Raw genomic sequence first — 20,497 nt, forward strand, 5'->3', positions numbered from 1 at the left:
TATTAAAATGCTCTTAGTCACCACTTCAAATTAATTTTTTTCAAAAATTTCCAGAAAAAACTAGTCTACTCTGAAGCTTCCTTTGCCCCGCCATATTACTACCAATTGGAATTCAAATACTCAATGTAAAAAATTACATACATCATGATATCCATTATACAGAGGTAAAAACAAGCAAAATAGGAATAAATACTTTTGAGGAATACATACAAAAGCTATAAAACTATATAAAAACAAAAGCAAAGAAATGAACCTGGTATTCAGAGCGATCATTTGCTTGAGTAGGAGGAACAGGGTGATGAATTGGGCAAGACCCTGTAGTTGAGTATGTTATTGCTAACATCCTGGATTTTGGTTGAGGAGATGACTTCACAGGTCCTTATTACATTATTAAAAAGCAACAACTAGACAACTTTACATAAATGAAAGTAGGCCATGTATGGGCAAATACTGAGTGCCTAAAGAACCATGGATTATTAATACAATAAGGAAAGGAAAAATTTAATGAGGGAAAAAAGGCTCAATTTAGGACCTTGGGCTTATAATATGACCTTCTTAAACACTCACCCACTAAATATATTTACACCTTAAAACAATAAGACAGTAAGTTCTTTTCTCAGTTTTTCTACTTCCCAAGACTACCAATCACTTACATCCTTCTCTTCCTCCCCATACTGAGCTTTAAAATTGGGAAGGATTTTTTAGCTGACCCTAACATCTACCTCAGCAGGATAACTCAGCTCTACAAACCTGGCAATCTTTCCCTCTCTCCCTTTCATTTATACATTCAATACTTAAGAATTTCTATGAACCAGGTTCTATACTAGACGATAGCATTATAAAGAATAAATAGTAGTACAAATATGAGTCATTGGATCCACTTTTAAGGAGCGTGCAGTCTAGGCAGAATAAAACTAATAAGCACAATAAAAACAGACATGATATGGGTTCATGCAAAATCATTTGGCATACGGCAGGGATGGATTTTTCACAAAATAGGTAAATTGAAATAGTACTTTGATGGGAATAAGGGTTGGTTAGGGAGGACATTCCTGCAAGAAGTACTGAGGCTTAAAATAGCATAGCCTATTCAGATGGCCATAGGCAGCTGTAAGCCAGAGCATGGAGTAAAAAGGGATGTGGTAAGAGATGAAGTTAGAAAAACAAGACCTAAAATATCAAGCGAAGACATTTGGGTTTTAAGCCTGAGAACTGAGTCTTCCTCTCTCAAAAAGCACTGCCCCATACAACTACAGAAGCATCCTCCAAGACAAGAATTTTAAATTTGTTTGGACCAGGTACTCCACTTTGGCAGACTGAAACCTACTGATCTGTTTTTATAAGTTTTTATATAAATAGAAAAATTCCAAACAATGTATGTAAATACTTGATCCTTAAGTTGGTGGAGCATAAGTGTGGGGTATATATAATGACTTCCTGCCAAAGAACACAGTATAGAAAGGGAGAGGAAAAAGAAACCTTACAATAGAGATATCTAATAAACAGTACTCACCCAGGTGATCAAGGTTAATGTCAACACTGATTATTCATGTTGACAGTATATACCCTTGATGTGATCTGATGAAAATGATACTTCACCTCTCTGGTCTTTCTGCCCAAAATACATTACTCCAGTCTAACCAGGAGAAAAACATAAGACAAATCTTGAGGACATTCTACAGAAATACTTGATCTATATTCCTTGAAACCGTCAAGGTCAAAGAAAAGTCTGAGAAATTGTCACAACCAAGGGAGCCTTGGAAGACATCATTCCTAAATATAATATGGTATCATGGATAGCAATCCTGGATCACAAAAGGTTATTAAGGGAAAACTGAGGAAGTCTGCATAAAGTATGGACTTCAGTTACTAATAGTGTGTCAATATTTGTTCATTAGCTGTGACAAATAATGAGACAAATAACCATACTAATGAAAAATGTTAATTTGTAGACACTGGGTGTGAAGTAAATAGGAACACTGTACTATCTTTGCAATAATTATATAAATGTAGAACTGTTCTAAAATAAAAACATTAAAAATTATAAAATACATAGGATTAGAAGGCAGTGCAACAGTCGTTCGGTGGCAGAATTCTTGCCTGCCATGCCAGAGACCCAGGTTTGATTCCCAGAGCCTGCCCATGCCAAAAGAAAACAAACAAACAAAAAAGGAATAGAAAGGAAACAAAGTATATTGAAATATTTTTAAAAAACAAATATGTGAAGTAGTAATAGTTGCTTCTGTATTAACACATTAAATAACAATGCCTAGAGGCAGGTCTAATTATAATAATTTCAAAGTCGTTATGAACATAAACAGTATTTAAACCACCTGCAACCACATGTGAAATTATGTGGGATTTCTATAGTGACAGTCACATGGACTGCTAATGCTTCTGAGGTTTTCACCTGCAGTCAAAACTGAAGCAATGTTAAATATTATTTAAAGCTCAGTAAAAAAACAAAAGCTCAGTAAAAAAACAAAGACGCAATTTTTCCCGATCCATGTTCAAGGACCCTTGATCTCTTCTACCCATGAACTCCAGGTTAAGTACCCATCCTTCAAAGGATTTCTACAAGTCATTATATCCACTTAATATCATTAAACCCTCACAACAATCCCATTCTACAGATAAGGCAGCTAAGGGAAGTTACTGAATAAGGTCATGTGGCCAAAAATAGATTCAAACAATCTAACTCCAAATAAAAATTCTGACAAAGTACCCCTGGAAAAATTTCCAGCCCCTAGTTGGGGAATTTTTGAGGCACCTTTTATTGATTATATTGTAGCCCATCAAGTCTAATAAATAACTTTTGTTTGGGCAACCAGGTTAAAACTAAAATGTAACACTACCTAGAGCATCATTTGGACTTAATAATTGTTTAAGCTATGCCAAAGGAAAAGGGTAATCAGAAGTTCTCCATCCTTTTACAAGTCAGAAAAGTAAAATTTTATTTCCATTTACCAACTTTGACACATACAATTAATATCCTTGTGAAGTGTATGTACTTGTATATGCTTTTAATTAGCAAACGTGAGCTATATAGGGCATATTTTATTTAGTTTACAGCAATTTTTTAGTTTATCCAATTAAGTATTACTATTTTACTTTTCTAGAACTAGAGGTGATCAAACTACAATAATCTATTCCCTAAGCTTCATTTTCAAATGATTGTGTAAACGGCCAGACAAACTTAAAGCAGCCCTTCTAAAAATAACAAGTTACACTAATTCACCCTATCTCTATCTTATAAATTTCCTAGTAGGCTATATGCTACTCTGTGAATGTTATAATCCAAATAAGGATGTTTCTTTCCCCACAAAATGCCAATCCATCAGGGAATTTTTACTAAACAGATCTAGATTTGAGTGCTTGGTCTATCTTTTTGCAGCTGTCATCTTTGACAAACTACTATAAACCACTTTAGGTTTCTAGATTTCATATTACCAATCATCACTGGCCATTGATAATAATAAATAAGAAAGCCTTACTATTATGTATAGATTGAAAGAAAAATTGCTTGTAGAGTGCTTAGCAGTGTCAAACATTATTCATGCAATTTCTTTAATTTTGTGTTGACTTTTAAGTTGAAACACTATTTTTCAGTTAGTTTTAGCTGCTTGTTTAAAAAGAGAGTTGCTCAGGAGATGGATTTTATCTTTCTTTGGAAGAAGCCAAGACAATCTCCATTTAAGGAGTCATAAGCAGCTGCTGCTACACATTTTAGTTACCCATAAGAAAGTGAGGCAGGCTGAGTTACACTCAAGCTAAAAAAAAATTAAAACTGAAAATGTTTTCTTCCTAGGTCTTATATTTATGACTTACGTGACAAACCCAACAGTATATAAACAAACATAATGAAAACAAAATCAAAAGAGAAATCCCCAGCTCAAACTATTTCTTCAAAGGACGTTTGAAATGCCCTGTAAAAATTAAATACTGATTTTCTTCTTCTAAATGCTAATTTCATAACAAATAGCTCCTCCAAACTTACAAAAGAGACTTAAGAACTAGAAATTGTGTGTCTGGTGATTTAAGTAAATCCAATATGCAAAACTAAAAATTAGATTAAAAAAAGATAAAATAAAATAGGAGAATGAGGCTGACTTTTCAAAAAGATTCCTTTCCCAGTTCTTAGACAGACTCTTCTAAAAAGTTCAAAATATCATTCCATTTACTGAAATTTCATTTATATAATATTTTCAGGAAAACAACTGCTACATTAAATGAAGGACATCATTTTAGAAATACTACCCAGTTATTAGCCTGGTTTTCTCATAGACACTGTTCCTGATACACACAAAGGTATGAGGAACAAGAAAAAGATAAGACAGGAAAAGGTGTAAAATTTGATTCTATGAAAATGTTTAATTGCTATTATGCCAGAAGCTAACATTATAAAATAGCAGTATTAAAGCAAGAGCATAAGTAACAACTCACTGAAAGTTGTTTGGCTCAAGCTCGTATTATTATTGTCACTCTCTTAAAATTCCTATTGCTATGACTATTTTAGCTCTTCAATTTTATCAACGTTAGACATTGTATAGTATACAATTATCTCTAAGCCTGTAGATGGAAAATCTTTAAAGAGAGCTTTCAGAACACCATCCCAGACTACTTTTTTTTTATTTGCCAGATACCTTTTTAAAAATTAAAAACAAAAAATGAAGCACAAAGTGTGAATGACCTTTCCACACCACACACCTACCTAAAGATATGTGTTCTAAAGAGTCTGGTTACGATAAAACTATGGCTAACCAATCACAACTTCAGAATCCCTGAGTGACATCATAAGTCCTTCCTACAATACTTTTTCTCCTCCACCTACTTCAATTGTTCCCATAAACCTGGTAACAGAGTCAGAAAATTTCCCAGCTAAATGCCTATAAGACTTCATAGAACTCACAATACACTATTATTGTGAAAATCACAGCAGCCAAGGTAAGATTTTACTCATTTTGGTAATTTTTACTTTCTATAATTTAAACTTACTAAGTTTTTAAGAAAGAATTTATCACATTTTGTAAATTTCAGCTCAAAGTTAGACAATAAAATATTTTATATGACAAGTTTAATTTCTAATAAAAGAATTAATTTTGAAATGAGTCACATTCATCTTTGATCTTGGTTATTGGTTTCTCAGTTTAAGTTAACTTTCACTTTTATTTTGCTTTCCAGATGTGAATTTCTGCCAACTTAAAATCCTTCCAATTATGTTACTATATTTGGTGGTAATGACGGTTTAATTCCACCATGTAAAAGCAATGGCTTTATTTTATTTGTTACTCTGCTGAAAATTCAGGCAGGTCAGGACAATCTGAATCTAGACCACCATGAATAGCCAGCCATATGGCTGCACAACGTGCACACAACTGGCAAATCTATGCCTATATTATTACTGTGACTCCTCACAGTAAATAGGAATAAAATGGAGTTTAAGAGTATACAAGAGCATACAAGCTACTTTTAAAATTCTCTTGAAGACTTTTTCCAGTCAACTTTAATAAAATTAACTTTTTCCAGTCAACTTATGAATTCCAGTCAGCTTTAATAAAATTAACATTTAAAAAATGCGCACTTTTAATAAATTGTGTTAATAAACTGTTAAATACCATATTATGGCATAAAGAACAAGTTTAGAAATTTTAAAACATATTGCCTAAAACAGAAATCCTTCTAAAATTACAGAAAATGATGTAATATTTTAAAAATAAAGTGCAGTTATGTTGGCAGCACAAATGTTCCTAAATATTTCATTGGAATAAATTTGGTAAATGAACCTTTAATCTACCTATTAATGGACATACTTTTGTCAGATTATTATCCTCCGAAGCTCTTTTCCTTCCTGCATTTAGAAGGAAAAAAGAAAGAAAAATATTGCCCAGGAATTGAGAGGCTGCAATAAATTTTATGACTTCTATTTGATTCCATTGTACTCTATGTTACAATCCTCAATTTAATACATATGTGAAATGTTTATTCATTCTTAAATCTCTATCAGTCAGGGCATAAAGATAATACATAGATTTCATTTCATTATTTATATTTTTCATATAAATGCTAAAATAAAATTTACCTGTAAAACTCTGTAAGTATTAATTTTCTGCTCAATACAGATAAGAACTCTGTAATTCCATAAGTAGCTTTCTATAAGACATGTACAAATATTTCTAATTTTTATTTACCATGGACACACCCCAACTGCGTCTAATATCTCCATATTCTTAAAATGGTTTCCCTTTAATACTACACAAAATTCACTTAGTGTATGTGTTATGTGCATGTTTATGCATTTTTACTCAAATATTTATCAAATTATAGCTCCCATTTCAACTGGGGTATCGTGGATTCTTTTATTGTACCAGAATTTTACCACAATACACAATGCCCCCAAAAAGCACACAGTATCTAGAAAGGGCAGAAATTCTACTATGAAAGCCTTTATTTATAAAGAGTGTTAGGTGAAATAAAATGGAAGAAATGTGAAAGATACTTAAATTATGAAAAATTAAGTTTTAAAAACTGGTGAAAAGGGTAGAGTATTTGCTTTACTAAGAGGAGTGATGACACTATGATTTCCTAAAACTGAAATATCAAAACTATTTTAACAATATTTAGGGGACAAAAGAAAATGATATTCTAAAAACAATTATATTTGGTTAGACATTTATATATATATATCAATAGCTTCTTATTTAAAATTAATCTAAATTTAACTGGTGGTAGAATATTTGTATAAATAAAATAGTTCAATAAAAGAATAAAAACTTAAATGTCTAAATATAAAGGTTAGATTACCTCTCTGCATTATATAGGGTATCTCTTAGCAATTACAGAACAGTGAGATGTTCTACATGCACTACTGAACAAATATTTCATCTGAGCTTCTTATCTCATCATATGTTTGATATTACACCTCCATTTTATACTTTAGGAAACAAATGCCAAAATATGAAATGTCCAAGCTCACCGAGCTAGGAAATGGTGGATCCTTAATGGGAGCCTAGGTTTTACAACTCTAAACCATAGACTCATCTTACACTCTGATCAACATGGCTTAAAAATAAATCATTAAATAAATAAATAAATCATGATATTGGCAAACACGAGGATAGAGATTTCTATTTTAATTTGAAACCATTCCATTTCAAGTGGATTTATTCATCAGCCATTACGTTTAGCCTAGTAATACTTTCCTGATCATTTTTAAAGACAGGAATAAAAGTCATAAATTTCCTTAGTTATTAAACAATATATGCTGAAAGGCAAAATTCAAAATGATTACAGACTTTAAAAACCAAAAACACACATCACAATCAATCCAAATAAATTTTCCTTTTATTTTATTTTATTTATTTCATATACTCGTGGCTTTGATCCATTTAGCTCTGATACTTGAAATTCAGATTAAAGCATCCTCAAAACTTCTCAGAAAATCCACACTTGTGGTAGTTTTCTTTAGTTTCATATTATATTTTTGGCTTTCCTCAAACCCTTTTCTGCCCCTTCATTCTATCATCTAAATATCCAATCCTATTTGTTTTCAGGTGCTTGAAAAGAGAAATCTCACCTTGTTAATCATGCTATGAAAATAACTTTAATCTAAACCATTAACAATTAATACAGTGCTGATCAGATTGGCAAGGAAGTAAATCTAATGGCTGAAAATCAAGGAAATAATCCCTCTAAATTACAGTGACCTAAATCAAATAAGATGTAATTTCTTTAGTCATTTCCAGAAATAGCGCATTAATGTTCTCACCCTACCTAACTCTTAAGCATATGTCACCAAATAAATAAATGAAAATGAAGACCAAGTATACACTTCTACCCCAGTTTACTTGGAATAGTAGTATACTTGTAGTCAGCTGAGGACCTCTAGTGCTTTTTACAATATATTCCACCTTCAGGACTTTCAGAACAAAAAACAAAAACAAAACTTGACAATTCACTCACATTAGTAGGTCTGTTCAACTGACATTTTAACTCCTAAAGTGTTAAAAAGGATATTTAATTGCAAATAAATTAATTTTTAAATCATTTCAGTATTTAACAAAATAAACAGATAATGAAGTCAAGTCTACAGGACAAAATAGCAAAAGCAAAGTACCAATCTGAGTGAAAATTTCATTGTGTTATATAATGAATTTTCTTCAAGGCAGAGATTTACGGCAAAAGGAAACATTTCATTATGGGATCAATTTAGGAGTGAGAATATATCCATTTTTATGTTTACACAATTCTTTTAATAACCAGACTGAAGTTTCAAGATTCTTTTGAAATAGCCAGTCTGGACCAACACTGGGATGATGCTGCCACACAATAACTTCAAATAGAACTTCCAAGTTTAGTATCAGTCAGTCTCAAAAACAAAGTGATTCTATCAAAATAAACTTTTGGGTAACAATATATTGATGAAAAATTTAATGATGAACTACCCTGATTTAGTTCAAAAAGTTAAAGGGATGCATATCTAAGAGTGCAGGGTCTCTGATTGGGACGATAGAAAAGTTTCAGTAATGGATGGCGATGATGGCAGCACAGCACTGTGACTGGGATTAATGCTACCAAATCACACACTCGGGTGTGACTGAGATGGGAAACTTTATGTTGTATATATGTTATTACAATTTTGATAAGTACTTAATGTGATTATTACATAAGTAAGTGTCCTTGTTCTTAGAAAATACACATGGAAATATTTACTGATTAAGGAACATGATGTATGCTCTCAAATATATAGACAGACAGAGAGATGAGAGAAAAGGGGGTGGGAGGGAGAGTGGGGAAGACAAATGTGGAAAAATGTTAAAAGTTGGTAAATATGGGTAAATGGATAGGGGGTATATTCGAATTCTCTATTATTTTTGTATTAATTTTGCAATTTTCCTCTAAATTTGAAATTATTTCAAAATAAAAAGTCAAAAAATAAAGATACATACACAATCATTTCTGGCTATTTCTGGAAATGACAGAGAATAGTAGGAAAAAACTAAAAACCCAAAATAATTCTAAAACAAATGACTATCGTTTATTCAATCTACTGAGAATTCCAGACTTCTGAACCAATTAAACAGTGGCAAATAAGCCAACCTAAAATGTATGTGTTTCACTGCAATCTAGGATTCATATTACTTGAATTGACTAGCAAAATATTTTTTAATTACTAAGAGGTTCAGTAGGAAAAAAAGAAATAAATATAAAGAATCTCAGGCATTTCTAAATTTCATCAAAAGCGTACTTGCAAAAACTGAAGCTTGGAAAGTTTGGCAAAGCACTAAAATGCTTAAATAATAAGTGAGGGTTACTGCTCAGCATAATGTAACATCGTCAGAGTATCAATTGTCTAGCAAATCACAGAGCAGACCACAAAGTTTTCCTAAGTCTACTGAAGTCCTTTCACACACAAAAAAATGTATCTTATTTTATACTGAATAAGATTCACTGTAAAGTGAGGACTTCGAAAGAATGTGATATAGTGACTTCTAACCAAAATGTTGCCTAATATACTTGTTGAAGGGTTAGGGTTTCCTGTGGTTTGTCTTTTTCCTACCTCCATTTCTAAAGGACAGAATACTATCCTGAACGTGAGGATTTTTTAAACTTCCTAATTCCACCCTTTTTTGATCGAGAGGAAAAATTGACATTCAAAGTCTTTATAAATTCTACAAAAATTAATATATAAAGAGTTAACTATATTCTTCCTATCTCTCCCAAAATTAGGGTTATCATGAATCCCACAGAAATATAAGACACTACTCTATAAGGTACTTTCCTGCCCCTTAATTGCAACTCAAGAGAAAAGCATCTGGCATTTCTACAATCAAACTCCTATCAAACATCTTTAATATCTCTATATGCTGATTCTTGGGCCTGAAAGATAACTAATTTTTATAGTGTCCTTACACCGCTTGTGCCAAATCATCTAATTTACATATATTGTCATATTTAATTTTTTTTAAAGGCTAATTTCAATCTCCATAGTTGTTTATTCCAGATGCAAGGTCAGAACATCCTAACACAAACTTTTTCTTCTGATTATACTAAAAAAATACTCTGCAAATGTCAGATAAAATTATTAACTTTATTTTTCCAAGCTCTTCATCAAATATTACTCTATTAACAACCTTGGATCTAAAAAGGGAGGGAAAAAAAAACTGCAGTCCTTCTAAACTATGAGTTGAGAACTCTGCCAGTACAGAGAAAAGAATGGTAAACACCTGACAGCCATGCTATAAATTATGAAATAGTGAAGGTCACAAAGAACTTCAAAAATAGGCTGTACTGCTCCCACACACAGCTTTTCAATTCTTAACATGTGTCAGGAAGTTCCATCTCTATGGATGAAATCTGGTTTAATTAACACCATACAAACTTAAGAAGTTCAGCAGAATTAGGCCTCAACACATTTCAGATTATACCACAGTAAAAGAAATGGGACCCTATAAGTTGAAAGCACATAGCTAACAATTCTAGTATGTAAAACATTTATTTTTTTCAGTTTGGGCATAAAATTACCAAAAAAAATACCACAAATCACTTTAGAATTATGACATATTTCTGAGTTTGACAAGAAATGGGATACTACTTGTGGTAATTCTTCACACCAATTTGCTTCCAGAACAAACTCTGATTTTTCAATAACAGTTGAAGTGTTATGAGATCAGTCTTTAAAGTACATTAATTATACTTCCAACAGTAGAGAAAGAGAGATCATCTCTTCAGGGCATAACATCTTTATATCTCATAAATACCAAATATTCATTTGTACACAGCCAGCTAAATATAGCTCAGGTTAATGCTGTGTTAGTCAGGAGACCATAATCTTTGATAAGTCCTCTAAGCCTCATTTTCCCCATCTGTGATAGGAAAAGACTTGAGATGACTACTTGAGATTGTCTGTTCAACTTTAAATTCTGCTATTCTAACTGGTTAATCTTTCAATGACAGTATTCTTTGATCATCAACAAATTTCCAAAAATTTTAAGTAACTATAAATATCCCTTATTCAGCTTCATTGACGTATTTATTTAAATGGTACCAATTATGCACTAAGTACCAAGATACAAAATGAATACATGTGGGCTCACATTCAGTCTGAACTTGAAGTCAAGTTGGTGGTACAGACAAGTAAACTGATATTACAGTACAACCTGATAGGTATACTGATACAGATAACATCAAAGCCTTACTGGAAACTTTGAAGGAATAACCAATCCTGCCTTAATGATTAATGGATGGTTTCATTAAGGGAATGATACTTAAATTAGGCCTTAAGGATGAGTGGGAGTTTGCTTGGCAGAGAATCAGAGATGGGGGTGGGGGGGCGGGGTGGGGATTTCAGGCACATCCAGAACAACATGTGCAAAGGACAGAATCATAAAAGGGAACAGAGTATTTATGGAAAGGTGACATGTCTCATGTGACTGAAGTACCACTCATCAGTGTCAGGGCAGGGAATGACTCCTATTATATGCTTCATGATGAACTTTTGGACAGCTTTCAGCTTTTTCCCATGTGTGTGTATATATATATCATCTTGTCTTTTAATTCAGATATTTTTAGACAATTTAAATACTGAAACTTCACAAAAATGTAAGTTCAAACAGGAATTACCAATGCTAATTATTCTTTCCTTAGCTGTGTTTTGTTATATGTCCTCATATAAATCTACAGTCAAACAAATAAAGGAATAAAGGCAATCTCCCCACATTTTCCCAACAGTACAAATTCTCTAGATCCTTGATTAAGCAAATATAAGCAAAAGAAAATTAAAGGATGCATTCTCCTAAAGAACAAAGAAAAAAACTCTTTATTTCTGTAGTGTTTTATCTGAATAATTCAAGCAAAAGTAATTAAATTAGAGATATACACCAAGTTTAAACTATCATTTTCTAAGGAGTGTTAGAAATAAATAACAGCCTGTTAGAGAAATTCAAGTTGTTACCAACTGTTTAAGAGACTTAAGTTTGCTATAAACTGGCCATCTGGAAATCCATTCTACAGATCAATACTATGAAGGAGGCCAGAGTCTCAAGTCAAATAAACCCAGTATATTATATAATTCCAAGTTGAAGTACTAATGCTACAAAATCTAACCACTATATACCATACGGTTTCTTTTTAAAACTAAATGCCAAATTCTAACTGGTTGTCCCTGATATATATGTCCCCTTTCCACTTCTGTCAGTATTTCCCTCAGCGCTCTTTGACATTCTTCTCACCTTCTCAGGAACAGGGTCTGGCAGATTGAGGTGGGCTTTAATGGGAGGTACAGACCCTAGGAAGAAACTGAAAGAGTGTCTGGCATCTGGGATGAGATAGTAATATCTTGATTAACAATGAGGTATTGCCAAATGTTAACAGCTCTAATTTCTGAACATTTAATTAACAGACAATGTTAAATCTATATCTAATTATTCTATAATAATGTTACTTTTTATAAAGCTTCTGTTTTGTTTTGTCTATTATTTAACAAGGCTTAGGTCCCACAGGCAGCAACAGCTTGTGGTAGTTCTGAAAGAAATCACGATGGAAGCCACTGTTCTCATGAACAGGTCATTCATAAGTGGGAACTGTTTATGGTAGATAATGAGATGATACATTTTATTACTGTGCCTTCTGATCTTGAGAGTCTTCAGTACTTAATATCAAGTTGTGTTAGAATGTAATTTAAAATAACATGTTCTACAAAGCTATAAAATCATAAAAGGAACCACAAACAATTTGGATCTATATTTCTGGTAAAACATTTCCCATTTAACTATTTTGGTCCAAAATCAGTATCCCAGAGAATAATTCATTGCATGCATTCCTTTTGTGAGATGTGTTCTGAAGTTACTAATAAACTAAATTTTCACACCAATTATGCTTACAAAGAAACAGTCTTGACAAAAGTATAAGAACTTCTCCTCAAGGAAACAGCCCAATACAAGATGCACCCTCAGCCAAAATGCACTTCTAATCAATTTGGGGGAAGGGAGCAAAGCCTGACAACCCAAACACCAGATAAATGAGAGTCATGCCACACCCCTAACCTCTGCAAAAAGACAAACAGAGACACTCACATGCACGTGCTCACAGATTATAGAAAAAAATGGATGTTATAAATACAAATAATTTTGAAGAAGATTAACACAATTGTGTTTTACCTTTCAGAGACAAGATTATGCATATGATCTTAATCTGTTTACTGTTTTTACATTCCAGGCTATCTAAAAGAAGATAGTGATCTCACATTTGACTGCCAGCTTTTCTTTCCTTCTCTTGACTGTTTAAAATTTCAGACTTTCAGTCTTCCTGGTGCCATGGAGAAAGTCCAGTATCTCACTCGCTCTGCTATAAGAAGAGCTTCAAACATTGAAATGCCTCAACAAGCACGTCAAAATCTCCAGAACCTATTTATCAATTTCTGCCTCATCTTGATATGCCTCTTGCTGATTTGCATCATCGTAATGCTTCTCTGAAATTCTGCTGCAACCTCCAATTCTACAACTTAACACATCAGCTTAAAAAAATCAATCATCCCACGAAGAGGGAAAAAATAATACTGCATAACAGACCACTTCCCGAGCAGAAGAATTTCTTTGTGAAAAGGTCAAGATTCAGAAGAAAACAAATTATTAGCAAATTTATTCACCTGCTGGATCCTGTGTAAACATGAAAGTGCTTCATTTTCAAAATTTAACTTAAAAATGACTATAATATAAGCATGCACAATATAACTGCATATTTCTTTTCTATAATAACTTTTTCCTGAGGATGGAGTAGGGGTTTAGTTTTGAAACTGCACTGCTAACAAGTCCACTTCATATACCATCAGCTTCACTGTTTGTGGCATATATAATTTATATTGTACTGTAAAAGCTTCTTCGATACTTAAGCATCAAAAAAACAATTCAAATGAAGTACCACTATTGAAAATGGCCCACTAACTCCTCACATGTTATCTTTACTATTATTATAGATAAGTCTTTGTAGTAACTCTTTATCAGAATCTCCATTCTACAAGAGAAATTTTATTCTTTTATATACCACTATTAACATTTTTAAAAGTTTATGAGACTCAAGTAGGATAAAGTAAGGCCATATTCTTACAAAAATAACATTGTTATTAACTAATTTCTTTCAAAGAATTACAGACTTCGACGCAGGCAGATAAATTATACACCTGTTCACTCTAGGACATTATGATCAATAGATAAGAATTGGTGGTTAATTTTAACATCTGACTGTGGTTAGCAGTAATTACTAATATGTTAACAGTTCAGCTTAATTTAAGTCACTGTAGTTGATTATCTAAGCTAGAATATATACCTTGCCACACTATTATTTTTGAAATAATGAAATCTTAGAATTTGGAATAATTTTATAGATTGTCTTCTAGTCCAATCTCAAACTTAATGTAGCAGAGAAAAGAATAAAAGATTCCAAACAGAAAAATCTCAAGCATTAAAAAAATAAAAAATTTGAATTCTCTCTCCAAAAATTCAATAATTCTTTCATTATATTGTGAAATGAATTTTCATCCCACATATTGCTTATGATAGGATATAGCTATTTCACTTAATCTATTAATCAGATGGTAAACACCTACTGTTTTGCAGTCTATTCTACTGAGCTAAATTACAGACCCAAAATCTACAATTTTTTTTTTGGTTGAATATTTTTCAATTTCCCCTCTGATAATTTTAAAACATCTTTAAACAACTCATAAAACAAGACACCATTAAGGAAAAATTGGGTTGGAAAACATATTTACTAAAATTGAATAATCTGATAGTTAAGTCTAAAATTTTACACCTATACTGCATAATCCAAGTCTTTAACTTCAGTTCAAGACATGATATAGCAATTATTAAAGGAGCAAAGAATGTATAATTAACCAAAATATGGTTACTAAAAGAATAGAAATGTCAATATTGATCTTGGTAGTGAAGAAGACTTTTTAAATTCTTGAGACCATAAGATGTGCTAAGCAATGGGGAAAGGAATGGATTTAGTCAATACCATCTAAGGAACATAGGGAAATGGGGTCTCATACTACAGGAGGATTTCTTGAGAAAAGGCTCTATTGGTTGGAGATTCCTAACAGTAACTAGAAAGTTTACAAATAACAGATCATATACTCAACCTCACTGGTTTAGTAATTACCCACACAAAAAGTAAAAAATAACTAAGTTCTATAATTAACTGAACTTAAGTTTAAGAGGAAAACCTTAAATTTTCCTTTCATTACATTGTTCATTACAATATCAACTTCATAACATTAACTGTGAAGTTATGGGTTATTTTCCTTCTGTTAAACTGAGGAACTGAAATTAAAACTCAGGAACTGAAAAGTGAAATAAAGAATTTATCCTACCTTTGATAGAAATTGAAATCTTATAACTGTGAGGATTACAGAATGCATTAAATATAGAACAAAAAAAAATTTTTAATGGGACTTACCTTTTTATCATGTGTAGAGTAAAATATATTAAGAAAAGTGTATTTAAAAATTGTAAATAGAAAATCCTCAAATATTTTCTATTGTAGTATGAATTCCAGTCTTACAGAGTGTTTAAAAAAGAATTGATATTTAAATGCTTAATGTTGCCTTCTATATTTCAGTTGATTATAAATGCATATTGTTTAATGCAAATAATCAAAATCACCTACATAAAATGAATGCTCGTGAACACAATGAAATTGTTCTATAATGCATTAAAACTGTTATTAAGGTCGTGTATTATAACAACCTAATTATAAATAGTTTTGATTTTGCTGGTAGTTTTTGGTGACTTTTCCAAAATTAAATTCAACCAAGATTTCCTAATATAGTTACAAGAGGGCAGACCGACATAAAATAATGAATTTGCTACTAATCAAAGATTATTTATCCTTGATTATTTTTGAGTCAGTCTTCTGGTAAAGAGGGAAAATGATAAATTTTCAAAACAGATCTGCTCTTTTGCTAAGTAACAGCACACTTTAAAATGTTTAGAAATTACATGCCAATATAGAAAAACTAACAGAAAGCTATAAAGGAGAAAAAAGTCAAACACTTTCCTATAATTTTATTTATTAAAACATGTATACAAAAACAAATTACATGCTTTTTAGCCACTTATTGAATGTGTCATAATGTCATATCCTATCTATTCAGTGTCATAGTGGTCACATCTTTCAATGCAATTAGAAGATTACCTCAAACAGCAAAAATATTAAAAACAAATCCTTTCTTAATTGTAAAGGAGGTGCTTTTCAAGGCAAGAATTTAAGCTTTTCCCTTTATGCACAAATTAGCCTAAAAGGAAGTCAATGTTTCAAAAAGACTTTTAGAAAATAACAATGTTAGGAACATTTAAAATAAAGATAGTACATGCAGACTCCAGGGAGAAGGTACTTAAGAATTTTTTTTTCTGAAGTAGCCTAAGAAAGGAATTAGAAAAGAGGCAGTCATTTTAAAGATTACAACTCAGATGTCTAGTTTTCTTTAACTGGTTTCATTCTTCTACTTCAAAACTGAGAGCACTATAAGAAGACCGTCCCAAACAAGTCTAATCAAGAAACATATCTTTCCAAGGCAATACATGCAAATTTTGTCCCTTAGTAGTATCCTTCCTCTATTGTGCCCTGGGAAGAAGATTTTAAAATCTAAGTTTTACTCCAAAATATACCTCCAACCTTCCTAGTCTACTACCTACATTGCTTCAAGGTTGGGAAAACGTTCTGTACAACAGAGGTTCCCCCAAGCAGAATGAAAGGAGTCAATTAGTACTTATTCCTTCACATTTGCCCAGTTTCCTTGGTTACCTTTCTAAGACACCTACTTCAGGTTGGGGAAGAATACTCAGTCACTCTGGACAGCTCCAACTCTATGTACCAGTTGGAGAAATAACTGCCTGATCCCTACTCTCCTACAATCATAAGCATTTGAGAATTAAAATATAACACTATTTTTTAAATTATGTTTCCAGTTTTTCAATCACTTTAATGATGAATCACACAAAAGTCTAGTTAAATTGCTCATCTCTGATTTACAATTCAGATATCAAAATGATATTTTGGCTTAAATATTCATAATCAAGATTTTAAGAACTGTACCCAAAATAACAGTAAAGAAGGTACATGGAATGTGTTAAGATTTCTCCTATGAATGTAGAACATTATGCATATTTGTTCTGGGTCAGATTATTGAGATTCTTAACTAAATAAGTGACCTTCTTTCATAAAATATATTCCTTCTACATATTGATCATTACTTTTTTATTATCAGGAACAAACAGTAACTTTAGATTTTTACTCTAAGGAAATTCTGCAATTTGTGATAGAATTAATTCATTCAGAAAAATTCCACAGATAACTGCCGCCCTCCCCACCCCCCACCCGTTAAAAAAAAAGAGCTGTAGGAAATTAGCTTGGAATGGAAACATTTCCAGGTCAACATATTTACATCTTAACATGTTAGTCCCCACACTGATAAGAGACTATACAATATATATATATATCTATATATACATTATTATATAATGTATTCTTCCTCAACTGATTAATCTTGACCCCCCTCTTTAATTTTTTTTAAAATAAAGCATCTTAAAAAATAAGGTATCAGTGGCTAAGAGAGTTCAACTGGAGTCAAGAGGCTACTCTGGAGGTGACTCTGACACAAGCTTCAGACATTGTTACCTATCCTAATTCACAAAATCCCAACCAAACCATTCCTTCCAATCCTAAGAAATACCTAGGACATTATATAAGATTCTACAAAGGTTCCATGTTCTAGGGTAACTCTCCAATACCTACAGCCTCCAGATGGGTTCTTGGACCAGATAAATCCTGAAATGCAGAGGGGCCAGCCTTTCCAGAATATCAACTAGTTTCATCCTCCACCCACATCATCGAAAGCCCCTTCCAACATGAAAACATTAAAATGGGCATAGCTCAAATAGCCCTAAAGAGTGGGAAAAAAGATCAAAGGTGATGAATATGACTGCTGAATCATTATATTGATATTCTTTTGGTCTCCAGTGTCTTGGAGCAGCTAGAAGAAAAAAACGAAAAATTATGGAAGTTACCCATATCAAACTTTTAAATCTGTTCTATAACTACTTGTTAAAATGTACTAGAAAATTTATTGGTTTTTTTGTACATATGCTATTTTTCACAATTTAAAATTGTTTAAAAAATGAACAAAAAAACTAAAATAAGACATCTGTTTCATAAATCTAAAATATGTATCAACCATTATAAAAACTTCAAAAATGACTTTAGTTCCTCCTCCTCATTTTACAGATGAAGAAGCTAAGGACCAGAGAAATTAAACTAGTTCAAAATCACCCAGGTCCTGAATCCGATAGAACCAGAAATAAAATCCAAGACCCAAGTTAATGTTCTTTCTATCATACTATGTCAGCTTCTTTGATTTCTGTTTTAAGTTGTTTTTTTTAATTTAATATGCTTTGTTTTGTATGTTTTTATGCTTATTTAACAAATGAGAAGGAAAATTGAGACCAAATTAGGTCCAAGATTTTAAGTATTTCATGTCAATCAGTCTCAAATACTTCATAAGTTTTGTTTAAACATTCCTTTTCAAGTTTATAACACTGAAAAATAGCAGGTTTAGTAAGCTGAAGGGGAAAGGAAAAGCAAATCAATCATGACTGCAGACAGTAAGATGTGCCTACTCCAAGTGTTATACTCACAACATCCACTGGAGGGAAGCAAACACTAGATTTTGAGTCTTACCTGCACTGGTGTTTCACCTTCTTGTCGAAACTCTTCAATTTGTTGGTGTTGCCAAGGACTAAAACTGTAAGAGTCCTCGGTAGTTCTACAATCCAAAGGATTTGTTCGCAACTGCTCTGTAAGCCACATCTGAGTCCTCACAGAAGGCTGAATGGGAATACCACTTACTGCCTGTTGACCAAGCATTAAATATTTTGGAGGTTCAAAAGCCTCTGAGTTTGTCCCAATGGGTTTGCTTTCAGGTAAGGCACTATACGTCATGTCTAGGGCCTGTCTCCTAAGTGTAGAAGGAGAGGCTCTAAAGTCCTCTTTGCTACAGCTCTCGAATTTATATTTGCATTCCAGAGTTGAAGATCGTTTTTTATTTATTTCCTTGTCTTCTAACTTAAGCATCTCCACACTATCGTGTAAGCAGCTAGACCCAATTGTCCTTAGTTGTGAAGTTAAAGCCTTTCCCCTCCCTGTCTTATCCAAACCATTCCTAGACTCTTCCGTATGTACAATGCCACCCTGGCTGTAGATATCCTGGGCAGTGAGTTTGGATAAAGATGAGCATTTCCGGAGGGGGCGGAAGTCCTTCATGTCTAGTGAAGAGTCTTGCTCTCCCCTACTGCTGTTTCCCATTGTTTGCACAAGGCTTGTACTCCATTTTGAACCATCTGATATCAATGATACCCTATGTTTGGAAACTGAAGAGCTGGAGTTAGATGGCATCACATGGGCAGTAGGAAGCGTAATCAACGATCGACTAGGCTTAAATGATAATGTGCCACTTGAAGTTGAATGATCTGGAAAGAGAAAAGATTACCAAATTAGTTATAAAAAAAAAAAAAATGAGGTCAAATGCAAAATGCTAAAATAGAAATCTGGGTATGGTTCCCCAGTTTTTCAAAGGCACTTTCTCAAAATGAGGGACATTTATTATTATTATTGAAAATAAGTAAAATATATTTTCAAATATTATTTTATAAATATGAATACAAAAAGCATATGCCTATTTACCATCTGTTTAAAGATGAGAAATGACAGGAAAAGTTTTATGGTCACTCTAAACTAAGGATCATGCCTTAAAAAAAAAATGCGGGTGGGCCACGGTGGCTCAGCAGGCAAGAATGCTCACCTGCCATGCCAGAGGACCCGGGTTCGATTCCCAGTGCCTGCCCATGCTAAAAAAAAAAAAAAAAAAAAATGCATCTCCTTCCTTACCAAGAGGTCTCAAAATTCAGCATTGAAGCCTCAAACAAAATTTATCAGGAAATGGCATTCTCCAATGGCTTTCCTGAACTGTGGATAACTATGCCACATTTGAATATTTCTGCACCTCAGCAAACTAAGTCAATCAGAACTATGAGTAAAGGGACTCTTGCAATGACAGAAAATAATGAGAAAAGGTTCCAGCAGCAGAACCACGATGATAGAGTGGGTCCTTTCAGTCTCACTGAATGCCATCACCAAAGATAGAGTTCCCAAGCTAGGACTCCCCAAGTCTACTTTGATTCCTATCTTTCTTTGCAAATTAATTAAATCACTAAGTTGTAGATCTTACTTCTGAATTGTCTGCATAGCTACTGCCTTAATTCAGGCCCTCACGTAATAGTATTCTACAGGCAGGAAGAGTTTAAGTAGGCTTCTCTTGAAGATCGAAAGGTAAATAAAGGCCTTTGTACTCAATGAAATTACTATTAAGTGGTAAGTTATCATCAAATGTACTAAGTTAAAATCAAATATAATTCTATTTTGGGAGATATCTAGAAAGGGGAGAATT

At 32.7% G+C, this 20,497-nt stretch overlaps 2 protein-coding genes across 9 annotated transcripts in view; one reads left to right on the forward strand and one right to left on the reverse strand.

The window, feature by feature from the left end:
* Positions 1-20,497, reverse strand: part of CEP85L (centrosomal protein 85L) — a 165,916-nt gene that overhangs the window by 77,570 nt on the left and 67,849 nt on the right. For all 7 annotated transcript variants that reach the window (XM_077162757.1, XM_077162756.1, XM_077162755.1 and 4 more), the window contains one exon: positions 18,733-19,520. In XM_077162757.1, coding sequence (XP_077018872.1) covers positions 18,733-19,520 — 788 coding nt within the window. The remainder of the gene's footprint in view (positions 1-18,732; positions 19,521-20,497) is intronic.
* On the forward strand, positions 4,812-15,774 carry PLN (phospholamban). Of its 2 annotated transcripts, none has more exons than XM_077162763.1 (2): positions 4,812-4,944; positions 13,213-15,774. In XM_077162763.1, exon 2 carries the CDS (start codon positions 13,311-13,313, stop codon positions 13,467-13,469), a length of 159 nt encoding a protein of 52 aa, XP_077018878.1. In that variant the 5' UTR covers positions 4,812-4,944; positions 13,213-13,310; the 3' UTR covers positions 13,470-15,774. The 2 variants fall into 2 exon arrangements, with proteins under 2 accessions (XP_077018878.1, XP_077018879.1); XM_077162764.1 differs by having other exon boundaries at positions 4,817-4,944; positions 13,290-15,774.

This window comes from Tamandua tetradactyla, chromosome 5, assembly GCF_023851605.1.
Source record: "Tamandua tetradactyla isolate mTamTet1 chromosome 5, mTamTet1.pri, whole genome shotgun sequence".
NCBI lineage: Eukaryota > Metazoa > Chordata > Mammalia > Pilosa > Myrmecophagidae > Tamandua > Tamandua tetradactyla.